This window comes from Chlorocebus sabaeus, chromosome 8, assembly GCF_047675955.1.
Source record: "Chlorocebus sabaeus isolate Y175 chromosome 8, mChlSab1.0.hap1, whole genome shotgun sequence".
NCBI lineage: Eukaryota > Metazoa > Chordata > Mammalia > Primates > Cercopithecidae > Chlorocebus > Chlorocebus sabaeus.
Genome location: NC_132911.1, coordinates 75,442,106 through 75,454,581, shown reverse-complemented (window position 1 = coordinate 75,454,581; position 12,476 = coordinate 75,442,106). Strand labels below are relative to the sequence as shown.

Here is a 12,476-nt window from a genome sequence, read left to right as displayed (position 1 = left end):
CTTCCAGTTTTTCTTTAATATGCCATACATGTTGAATACAAATTTTACACTTTTTATTTTATTGTAATTTATTTTTTTGAAATCGTCTCTGTCACTCAGGTTGAAGCGCAGTTGCACAATCTTGGCTCACTGCAACCTCCACCTTCCGGGTTTGATTCTCCAGCCTCAGCCTCTCGAGTACCTGGGATTATAGGTACACGCCACCATGCCCAGCTAATTTTTGTATTTTTAGTAGAGATGGGGTTTCACTGTGTTAGCCAGACTGGTTTCAAACTCCTGATCTCAAGTGATCTGCCTGCCCCAGCCTCCCTAAGTGCTGAGATAAAGGCATGAGCCACAGCACCTGGCTGAATTTTACACTTTTTAAATATGCCATACATGCTGAAGAGGTATGACATGTTGAATAGGCTCAACTGTATCTTAGAGCTAATTTTTAAAACTTGAAATCGACCATGAATACCTTCCCTATATACAATAAACTGTCTTAAAACAATTTTTATAAGGATGTATTGTAATTTATTTCATTTTTAATCTGTTACTGGATATTTAAAATATTTCTCTATTGTAGTGGTAAAAAACACCATGGGGGGTGGGCATATTGTGGGGTTGAGTGGATTTCTGGAAAGTGTCAGACCTGAGCTAGAATCTGCCACTCTGTAGTTGTGTGACCTTAGACAAGTTTTGTTTGACCTATCCTAAGCTTCACCTGGCTTCTCCATAAAATTAAGACATTAATAGTGTTACTATAGTAGAGATATCATGCTATTAAATGTAATAATGTATGTAAAAGATATGGGGCAAGTCATTGACAAATGCTTATTGCTATTATCTTAATTATCTGTCTGTAATTCTATTTTCTTAGAAATGATGCTAAAAGTGGAATTTTGAGTAAAAGGATCAGCACATCAGAGTTCTGAATACATATCATGAAACTGCTTTTCTGAAAACTTGTATCCATTTATATCCTTAACAGCAATGTACACAAGTTTTCATCTTACTGCATTGTAGATCATATTATTTATTTTAAACCTTTGCCAATTTGATGCTCAAGAGGCTGTCTGACTTGACATTTCTTTTCTTTTTTTTGAGATGGAGTTTCACTCTGTCACTGTCTGTCTGGAGTGCAGTGGCATGATCTCGGCTCACTGCAACCTCTGCCTCCCGGGTTCAAGGGATTCTCCTGCCTCAGCCTCCCAAGTAGCTGGGATTACAGGTGCATGCCACCATGCCCAACTAATTGTTGTATTTTTAGTAGAGATGGGGTCTCACCATGATGGCCAGGCTGGTCTCTTAACTCCTGACCTCGTGATCTGCCCTGATTGATTACTACAAGTGAAATCCAACATTTTTCATCTGTAGCTTGATAATTTGAATGCCTTTCTCTTGTGAACTATCTGTTGGTGGTTTTTGCTCATTTCTTCTGTTGAGCTATTTCTTTATGTATTTCTGAATGAATTGCAATAATCTTAGTTCTTTGATTCATTATATTTTGCTCAGTTTTGTCTTTAATATTATCTGTGGCTTTTAAAAATAGTATTTGTTTGTCTCTGACTACCGAAGAAATAAGTATATGCTTTACAGAATTTGGGACATACAGAAAAGTATAAACAAATAAAAAATAAACCCCCAAATTCCACAAACAATCAATGCTAAACTTCTAGAATTTATATTTCCATAAGACAGTCAACATATATTTCTATTATTTATTCAATATATATTTACTGGGTCCTGTTATGGGCCAGGTCCTGTGCTAGAGAAACTAGCAGTGAATATATTATACATAGGGCATACATTTTATAATAGAATTGTGAGCCAACAAGATGTGTATATATTCCTCAAATATTAGTTTTTTAAAATTAACTTTTTATTAAACAAATATTACAGCTCAATGAATTTCTATAAACTAAATGCATGGGTATAACTAACAGCCAGATGAAGAAACAAAACATGATGAATTTCCTAAGTTAGAAACGTTTATTGTTATAAATTCTTGCCTTTATCTCTGATTAGTAAAAAGTCCTAGATGTATAATTGGTACAAATGGTATTAACCTTTTATAGGATCTCAATAACTTATTTCCAAATGACCATCCAAAGATTTTGATTGATTGACTGATTGATTTTGAGACGGAGTCTTGCCTTGTCTGCCCAGGCTGGAGTGCAGTGGCACGATCTCGGCTCACTGCAAGCTCCGGCTCCCGGGTTCACGTCATTCTCCTGCCTCAGCTTCCCGAGTGGCTGGGACTACAAGAGCTCGCCACCACGCCCGGCCAATTTTGTTTTGTATTTTTAGTAGAGACGGGGTTTCATTCTGTTAGCCAAGATGGTGTCGATCTCCTGACCTCGTGATCTGCCCACCTTGGCCTCCCAAAGTGCTGGGATTACAGGCATGAGCCACCATGCCCAGCCAGAATTTGATTTAATCTTTTGATTTACCTACATATTCTCCTTGTGTTTCATTCTTTCATCTTTTAACTGTTTACCTATTTTAGCATATAAGCTGAATAATCTATTACTTCACTATTAATTTGCTTGGTTTTATTTAAAACATACAAAATTTTTCTTTAAGTTGGGTCTGTGCCTGAGCTATTTATTTCTTCTCCCATACTTAGTCCAATGTCAACATTAGGCCGCATAATTCTTCACACTATTGTAGAATTATAAAACGTTTTAATAATTGGTTGAGTCAGACATTCATTTCCCATGTTTTGTCAAAAATTGCTAGGTATTTTTGCCTACTTATCCTTTCAAATAGAACTTAGAACAATTTTTTCATATTACAAAAATGAGAAAGAACATCTCATTTATTCAAATCTTCCTTTATATCTCTCAGTAAGATGTCACAGCTTTATTCATATATTCCTCAAAAATACTTCTTATAAGGTTTCTTCCTAAATTTCCTTTTATGATATTTTTTGTTTTTGTGTTTTAGTAACTACCGCTATTTTATAACTAAAACTTCAAATCACTTCGATTTTTGAATTCTGTATTTTTTTCATTTTTCTGAAGCCTATTGTCAATTCTAAGAATATTCTAGTTGATTTTCTTCAGTCTTCGACATATCAAATTATCTACAAAAATAATTTGAATCTCTTTCATTAAGTAAAGCTTGTGTCTTATTGTACTGTCCAAAATTCCTAGAATACTGCTGAATAATAGTAATGATAGAGGGCATTCTTGTTTTTACTCATAATGACAATTTGCTTCCATTATTTTACTGCTAAGTACAATGTTTGCTATCAGTAGAATATAAAGTATTCACAGTATACATTTATTTACAGTATATTATCTTCTACTGTGTTAAATAGCTACACTTTAAGACAATGTTCTGATGAACATCAGAATTAAGGAAGTCTTTAAATATACTTTTATATTTCTATTTTTAACTTCAGATAAAATAAAAATCTTATAAGAAATGATAAAGAAATAAGAAGAGCAACAAAAATTATTCATTAGTAATAATAAAATACGGGCATTGTTTCTTTTTGGCCATCAGTTACAATGCAGCTAAACTCAATACACATTTATTATGACTAATAATCATTTGTTGCTTAAAAAACTAATTTTGCCCTCCCCACCCTAAACTGAGGGTTTTGATGTTACTCTTGTCAACTAAGGAAACGGGCAAGGTCGAGCAACCTACCTGAAAACACAGGAAGGCAAAGTCAACTCTATTATCTTCTATGAAGAAGGAAACAAAAATTGGTATTCTAGTCTAAGATAACACATAACAATTCGGTCTAAAGCATATCCATTTAATGGCCAACATATATAAGGCAACATTCTGAGTGTTACAAGGGGTGTTTACCAGGATTTAAAAAATGTAGTCCTTTATGTTTGCTGAACTTATCAGGAGAAAATCACCAAGTACGCCAGTCTAGGTACAGGGCTGAAAATGACAAGTGGCATTCCATATGTGTGTACACATATATAGGGACACTTAGGTTTGGACTGTAATTATCCATATGCTCATACCCTTTCATATGGCTACTCTTGGCTTGTGGAGGGGTTTGGAAGCAGCAAAGACCTACAGCATCTTCCTTGCAAGCACCTGTGAGATCCTTTGGCAGCAGAGACCCAGAGCTCTAGCATCCACACAAAAGCTGAACATAGGGCATCAGAGTTTCTTCTTTATTTATAGAGAATAAAGGACTTCCTAAGTGAGTTATGTTTTCCCAACTTGAGAAATCGACTTCTGAATTGGTTTAAATATTCCACACTTTTTGGAAGCACAAACAGTATGTCAGTACCAAGTGCTTTACTTAAAATCGAAGTTTCATAAACATTGGCATAACAGATATTTTACAGTAAGAATTTTTTCCCTAGCTAAAATAAACTTATAAATAAGACATATTTAAATAATTTATAGATGATAACCTAAGTTTTAAAGTAAGAAAATATTATTGCAACTTTAAAGACTGAATTAAACCAAGGGATAATCTCTTTGCTTTACAAGAAACACCATTGTAGATTTCTCCTTTTACATGATGCTGTTACCTAAAGACCATCCACAAGCTCCTCTCCTTGGCCCCTGACTTATCAAACTCATACTCTAGTGGGACCAGAACTTTCTGCCCCAGGTCTCTTTTTTTTTTTTTTTTTCCCAATAGAAAGCGTGAAAACAAGGAGCTACAAATATAGGTGTTCAAATATCAGACCTAGGCTAGGAGTCTACATATTGAAGGGCCCAGAAAGAACAGGAATATTCATGTTGTAAATCTTGACACAAAGAACGCGCTGGTCTGCTCCAACTGAACAATGCACTGAAAGAGTAGAGAGGGTGGGTTAGAACAGCTGTGCTACTAACGGGGTGAGCGTGGTATGTGCAATAGCTTCATGTGCCACCATCTCACAGACACGAGAGGAGGGTTCCCACTCTTCCCAATCCTCACTCTTCAAGGGTAACGGGTGACCTGAGACCAGTGATCTGGTTCCTGCTGACTCTTAAAGGCCACTATGTCAACACTGGTTAGGATGACAACCATTAAACCAGTGAAATCATATTCCTTACCCCCAGACAGAAAAAGAAAATTCAACATGAACTTAAAGCATTATTTTTATTTAGACTTGTATCCATCTTCATAAAATATTTTCTTCTAACTGTGGAAAAATCCAGCAGGAGAACTGACCAGCAGCAGGTTAAACTGAAATATTATCATGTGCTGAAGGCCTTTCCTCACTCTGTTTGAAGGTTGCCTTTCAATAAAAAGCTAACAGAAAGAACTCTTTCTCCAACCAGTCAGAAAGAGTCATACTTTACTAAAGAAGCTGGAAAAACCTCCAGTTCCATACTGTCATTCATAAAAAATGACTTCCATATAGGCATCATCGTATTGCACATGGAGAGTTTTTTTGTAAAATGATATGCAGGACGTTAGTCAGACTTAGAAATAGGAAAGCCAGACGTACACTACGGAACTAAAGTCGAAACGCTTCTCTGGGGGGGAAAATATTATTTCCTAAGATAATTATGTCTCCTTGTCACTCAAGTTCCTTCATATGTCAAACATTTTTTATGGTACAGAAAACATTTTTTTTCTCCATTTTTTTTTTCTGGAGTGTCAACAGAATATAAATTGTGATTTTTTTAAATTAAAAAAGTCACTAAGTGAGATGACAAACAAGACTTATGAAACTAAAACGGATTAACTTAGTTCTTAGAGTTCCCTTAAGATATTTCTAAAGTACTTCAAAAATTATACCTTAAATCTTCTAAATCATATCCTAATAACCATTTTAAGCAAGCACATTGATTGATAATATGACAAATATTACTGAAAGCCCCTCACACAGGGGGTGTATTTCATTAGTCAGAATGTCTTATTAAGCCAAGGAGTGAACTAACCAAATTATACCAAGAGATAGCTGGCAAAAGTTAAGATGTAGAAGAAAATAAGACCAAAAGTCAACAATTAGAGTTCAGGCATCATACTTCAAGCTAACCAAGAGACTATTAAGCTCCTTGAAATTACTTTTGTTATAGACCTTAAAAAACTAAAAACATGTAACTTAAATATATTAAAATATTCATGTCCCCACCACTATCCATTGCTAGTTGGAGTGTGAAATCAGGCATTACCACATCACTTCTCCCTGATGAGATAATTCTGGTGTTCTTAGGAGCATTATGCCACTACAGTTTTTTTCTGCCAGAAAATAAATTTTACTTTTTATTTTGAAGAAAACATATTTGCAATGACCAGTCCCAGGTTTGTTGAATTTCAAAAATATAAAATAAAAGATTGGCCTGGGAGTGGTGGCTCATGCCTGTAATCCCAGTGCTTTGGGTGGCCGAGGCAGGTGGGTCACCTGAGGTCAGGAATTTGAGACCAGCCTGGCCAACATGAGAAAACCCCATTTCTACTAAAAGTACAAAAATTAGCCAGGCATGGTGGCATGTATCTGTAATCCCAGCTACTTGGGATGCTGAGGCCGAACTGCTTGAACCTGGGAGGCACAGGCTGCAGTGAGCTGAGATGGCGCCACTGCACCCCAACCTGGAAGACAGAGCAAGACCCTGTCTCAAAAATAAAATAAAATAAAAGATTGAAATGAGTAAAAAACCAATTTATTTTTTAAAATGTTGTGCAAATCTAGGGCAAGTAAACAATTTCCAAAGACAGAGTAAATGAATCTTTCATTTATACTTTTGTTAAAATCCTCACGTAAAATCAACTTTTGTAAGCCTACAAGCTTAAACATTTTTCCATGATTGTTTGATATATTTGGTTGAATTACACCTTCATTCTCTTTTCTATTTTACCTCTAGTAAGGAATAGTCCTCATGCCAAAAATAGAATCTGATATTTCAGTAACTTCATAGACTGCTGGTTTTTCTTTTTCTTTTGAAATTTGGGTTTACAGAAAAAATGCATCTCCTATACCCTAAAAACCTAGAGCTTTTAATATATTTGAGTAGTATTTCAGTCTCTATAAAATCAGTGTAAATAATATCAATAAAGAAAAATCTGGTTATACTACATTGAAACTGAGTTTGGAAGTGTTTTGGTCTATATTATAACAAGCTACGACTGCCTAACATCTCACTTTTCACCACCTAATATTGGCACTGTATAACCAAGTCTGGGCACTGTTTTTTTTTTTTTTTTTTTCCTTTGAGACAGAATTTCGCTCTTGTTGCCCAGGCTGGAATGCAATGGCGTGATCTCGGCTCACCACAACCTCTGCCTCCTGGGTTCAAATGATTCTCCTGCCTCAGCCTCCCGAGTAGCAGGGATTACAGGCATGCACCACCACATCCAGCTAATTTTATATTTTTAATAGAGATGGGGGTTTCTCCATGTTGGTCAGGGTGGTCTCGAACGCTCAATCTCAGGGGATCCAATCACCTCGGCCTCACAAAGCGCTGGGATTATAGGTGTGAGCCACTGCGCGCAGCCAAGTTTTGGCATTTTTAAGAAGGTACAGAGTTTTAAAACAATAGGAAATTACTGCAAATTTCTTCTTGATGTTTGCTATTAACACCTATTAACATCAATAAACGTAACAAGGTTGTACCTAGGACAAAAATATCAATCTACTCTATCTTTAGAAACAAATAGAAAAGTAGGAAAGGCATTTTTTAACATACTAGTAAATGTGGAATTTTTTGTGCTGCTGTCTCATAAAGTGAAATACAATTATCAATCAGAAACAGCTTTTGAAAATAAGTATGATAATTATGCATTTCTAAAGGCGAATCTAAACTTGTCACTCAATGAGAATATTTCTACCTTAAAAAAACAGTAATGTCTTACATGTAATTTCTTCTTGAGGAAAACACTTTAAATTGCAAAAAAATTTTGTATTTTACCCTTAAGTGTAAAATAAATTTTTCACTAAGGAATAGAAAAAATAAAGCATATTTAATAACTTTATTGCACTGGAAGTTGCCAATTCGTCTTTGAGTAGTTTCATTGCAGATGAAAAGAAATCAAAATACAGGACAGATGTTGAACAAACCGCATTTAAGTTCTGTCACACACTGGCATTTTTCAAGTGATTTTGGCTCATCTATTAAATAAGGTGCATTTTGCTTGATTTTGAAAAGGGAAACATCAGGAAATATTTAAAGGCCAATTGCTGCCAATTAACTTTGATCAGTAAAAGTTCTATTTGAATCTTTCAGATTCTTCTCCTGTCTGAAATAACATACATTTATAAATCTAACAAAACAACTACTTGATGATTAATGCCTGTTGGCAGCCCTACCACAAGCTTGCTTAACAGCGGGATTTAAATAAACAACTGTCTCTATTAAGAAGAGAACGAAATGTAGTTATAGTCATGTTTTCTCATAATGGAGATATGAAAAACAATATTCTCTATTCTTAAGAATGCTGCTCACCAAGACCATTGTGTTTGTCAGTGCCCGTAACAGTTTAGCTAGCCATCTTATAAGAGTCTGCCCTGAAATCATAATGGACCAATAAAATTAACAGCAGTGTGACACAAACAATCCTGGCAACCCAAACAGCAAGGGCCAGACTAAAACATTTTCCTACCAACTGGATCAGCCAGAAAGTAAAGCATCAGTCCTAATACAATAAGAGTTTGACATAACATATGCAAGTGTTATGAATTCTGTTGGACATATCTTAGTGGTGATTATGTAACTGAGAAATACGTAGCTTCTGATAATCAACAAAGTTTAAGATTCTTGATATCAAATTTTAATCTTTACTACTGGTCATGTAGGATCTAACTCTGAAAATTAACAGCCAAAGTAAAGCAAAACAGAAATCCCATGAAGGCAAAACACATTGCCATATAACCAACAAACCTCTGTCTCACTATTCCAATTATATATTTAAAAAATAATAACCCATAATTATTTTAAAACCAATCACCTATTTTCAGACATGCAAAAATATGTATTAAAAATTTGAACTTACTTCTAAGTCATTAAAAAATAAATGTGTGTCTGCCAAGTTGAAAATCATTTCTTCCATTCGCAGTCCAAGGGAAACTGAAGTGGGTGGATCCTAAGAGAAGAATATGACAGGTCAAGAACATGTATACTTCAGGTTACATGAAATAGATTGTCTCATTAAGAGGAAGCAGGCACTGGGGGAGAGGCTGAAAGCAAGAGACACAGAGAGAGACTTGGGCAATAGCTGCTTATTTTAGTGTGCATGACTTATTCTGTGGGCAAACTTCAGGGACTTATTTTACAAAAAGAGCCCCAAATGTTGCTGGTGCTTTATATACCGAAGAAAAAACTCATTTACCATTTAAAAATATAAAATCTAGGGTTACTTAGACATACAAAAAAAAGGAAATTCAACTTTATATGTCTATTTCAGGAGCAAAAAATCAGTGAATCAAGAAACCACTGCTTATGTTATGCCACAATCCATTAAGAGCATCTAAGTGCCCTGTCACAAATATCAGAAAATAGATACACTATAGCAAGCTTGCCCAACCTGCAGCCTGCATGCGGCCGAGTATGGCTTTGCATGCAGCCCAACACAAATTCATAAACTTTTCTTAAAACACTATGTTTTAAGTGATGATTTTTTTTTTCTTTTCAGCTCATCAGCTATCATTAGTGTTAGTGTATTTTATGTGTTGCCTCAAACAATTCTTCTTCTTCCAGTGTGGCTTCCAGGGAAGCCAAAAGATTGGACAGCCCTGCACTATAGGTTAATTTCAGAAGGATAATAGATAGTAATTTTACTCCAGATAACTCTGTCATTATTTGTATTTATTCAACCTATCAATTTTAAGTTATACTCAAAGCAGGAAGTGATGGCCACTCTGACCCCACAAGGCACTGTCCAGCTCAGGGAGCTGATCTTAAGATTCACATGACACTCTCCGGGCATCAAACAGCCCGTGCCATACTCAGAGGGCAGTGCTACATTCCACAGCGCACAGTGGCTTCTATCTAAAACTTCAAGTGTTGGACACTAGCAGCGAGTAGTCAGCCTCTCCCTACAAGCCAGATCCTGATGGTATCTACTGGCATTGAGATGAACTTGGGGGATATGCAGGTATTTGGAGTTTTTACCCTGTATTTACTGTCTATCAAATCCAAGAAGCAACATGATTCATGGCTGAAGATCCTGTATACTAAGTGATGAAAGATAACATTTCCAGGAAGTATACAAGGCTATAAAATGAGATTTTGAAGGGTTTATTGGCATTCTATTAATAATACCAACTTTCGTACGTATGCCATTTTCAATTTTTCCAAAGAACAATAATTTATGATATACTATTTTATTGTCACAGCAAACCTTTGGAATAAGTATGGAATCTCCTTGCATCATCATGTAACCAGGGGGATTGTAAGTAGAGAAACTGCCTTCAGGCAAGCCCCATTGGGCAGATGTGCCAGTGTCATGACATGTGTGTCATGTGCCTTTGAGTCTTAGACTCAAGAACATACAATCCAAAGAAAAGACTCTTATGATTCAATACTGCCCAACGTCAACTCTGTACACTATCTACCTTGTTTTCTGAACACACTGACTTCATTTCCAATATTGAGACGTGCCTGTGTGTTACCCCTACTCTTTAACATCTGTCATGCCTGTAAGTTTGGGAAGTGGCAAGAAGTGGTGGGTGAGGAGGCCTAGACTCCTGCCTTTGCTTTGCTACTTAGGTGTCATCCTCTCATCGAGCCTGGTTTGTTCACCTAATAAATCCAAGAGCAAGATGGCAAACACAATATTCTCACATAGACTAATAAAAAACATCTAGTCTTTCATTTGTCGGAATTGTACAGTTTGTACACTTAGGAGAGAGCAGGAGCTGGAAAGGGTGCGGGATGGGAGCGGAACCTCACTGGGCACCTGCCAGGGGCCTATCTGCTGTAGCCTGGAGGTCAACCCAACCCAATCTGGCTATTCTTCCAGCACCGCCCACCCCTAGCACTGCCCACACCCCTCCAGCACCTCCCACACTCCTCCAGCACTTCCCACCCTCTTGGCACTGCCCACACCCTTCTAGCACCTGCCACATCCCTCCAGTACTTCCCATGCTCTTGGCACTGCCCACATCGCTTCAGCACCTCCCACATCTCTCCGGTACTTCCCACTGTCTTGGCACCACCTGCATCCCTCCAGCACCTCCCACATCCCTCCAGCACCTCCCGCATCCCTCCAGCACCTCCCACATCCCTCCAGCACCTCCCACATCCCTCCAGCACCTCCCACATCCCTCCAGCACCTCCCACATCCCTCCAGCACCTCCCACATCCCTCCAGCACCTCCCGCATCCCTCCAGCACCTCCCGCATCCCTCCAGCACCTCCCACATCCCTCCAGCACCTCCCACATCCCTCCAGCACCTCCCACATCCCTCCAGCACCTCCCACCCTCTTGGCACAGCCCACATCCCTTTAGCACCTCTCACCCCCTTAGCACTACTCACACCCATCCAGCACTATCCACATCCCTACAGTACCTCCCATCCCCTTAAGCACTGCCCCCACCTCTCCAGCATGGCCCAAGTTCTACCTTCCAGCAGCCCTAGAGGAGGAACAGAGTAAGTGAAATACGGCAGGATGGTGTAATTCACTCACCTCAGTTCCTCTCCTGCCTGTGCCTTTTCTGCCAGCTGACTGACAGTGGAAGGGAGACAAAGGACACAGTATTGCCAAACTTCAGGGGTTAGATCGGCAAAGGGGAAAAACAAACAGCCCAGGGCTGATAAGAAGGCAGAGAGGAAATAAAGACGCAGAGGCTGAGTGTCCAAGAGTTCTGCTGGGAGGGACAAAGGAAAACGATTCCCTCAAATTTTATGTGTGATGATTCATACTCCTTAGCGTTCTTAAATTGTCCCTTTTTAATACACCTGAAATCTATGAAATTTCATAGGTTTTAGAAGAATTAAATACAGTTTACAAATTACTGTAAAGAAAAACTTAACTCATTTGCTCTTGGATTTATGAGAAATTGTTCACTCACAAGGAGTTTAAGTATCAGTAGGCATGCTGGGAAAAGCAAATGCTAAAATAGACCCTACAGCGGAATTAACCTGTAGGGGAAGCTCCAACAGATGTGTCTAAAACAAAACACCTGACTAAGGTGTTTATTCCCTCTAGCTCAGGCCAATAAAAATACCCTGACTTGTCTCATAACCATGTCAATGAATCTTTTTATGTGGCAAGGATGGAGTCTGACCACATTTATTTAATTGCCAATTCTAAAATTTATGTGCCATAGTATTGTTACTTTTGAAAAAGTATTCTTTCTCCTTGATATGGTTGCTTATTTATATGACCATTGAAAGAATTACTCTATTGTTTGTTAATATATAGCATACTTTAACTTTTCTTCATAAATTACAGTAATGACTTGCTAGTCAGAATACTAATAAATTTTAAAGGCTTGTTCAGTCTAGTGGTAAAATACAACACAGATGTTGGTCTTATTTACCTCTTAATGTTATTCTCTTTTGTTATTAGCTGTCATTTCTCAACAGTTTTTCTACCTGCCACTCCAAGAATTGTTTTGAAACATTTCCTACA

The 12,476-nt window shown here is 37.4% G+C and overlaps 1 protein-coding gene across 10 annotated transcripts in view; it reads right to left on the bottom strand.

Annotated features, from left to right (window-relative positions):
* Nucleotides 1-12,476, bottom strand: part of EYA1 (EYA transcriptional coactivator and phosphatase 1) — a 345,314-nt gene that overhangs the window by 41,859 nt on the left and 290,979 nt on the right. For all 10 annotated transcript variants that reach the window (XM_038000399.2, XM_038000401.2, XM_038000400.2 and 7 more), the window contains one exon: nt 8,894-8,983. In XM_038000399.2, the coding sequence (XP_037856327.1) occupies nt 8,894-8,983 (90 nt within the window). The remainder of the gene's footprint in view (nt 1-8,893; nt 8,984-12,476) is intronic.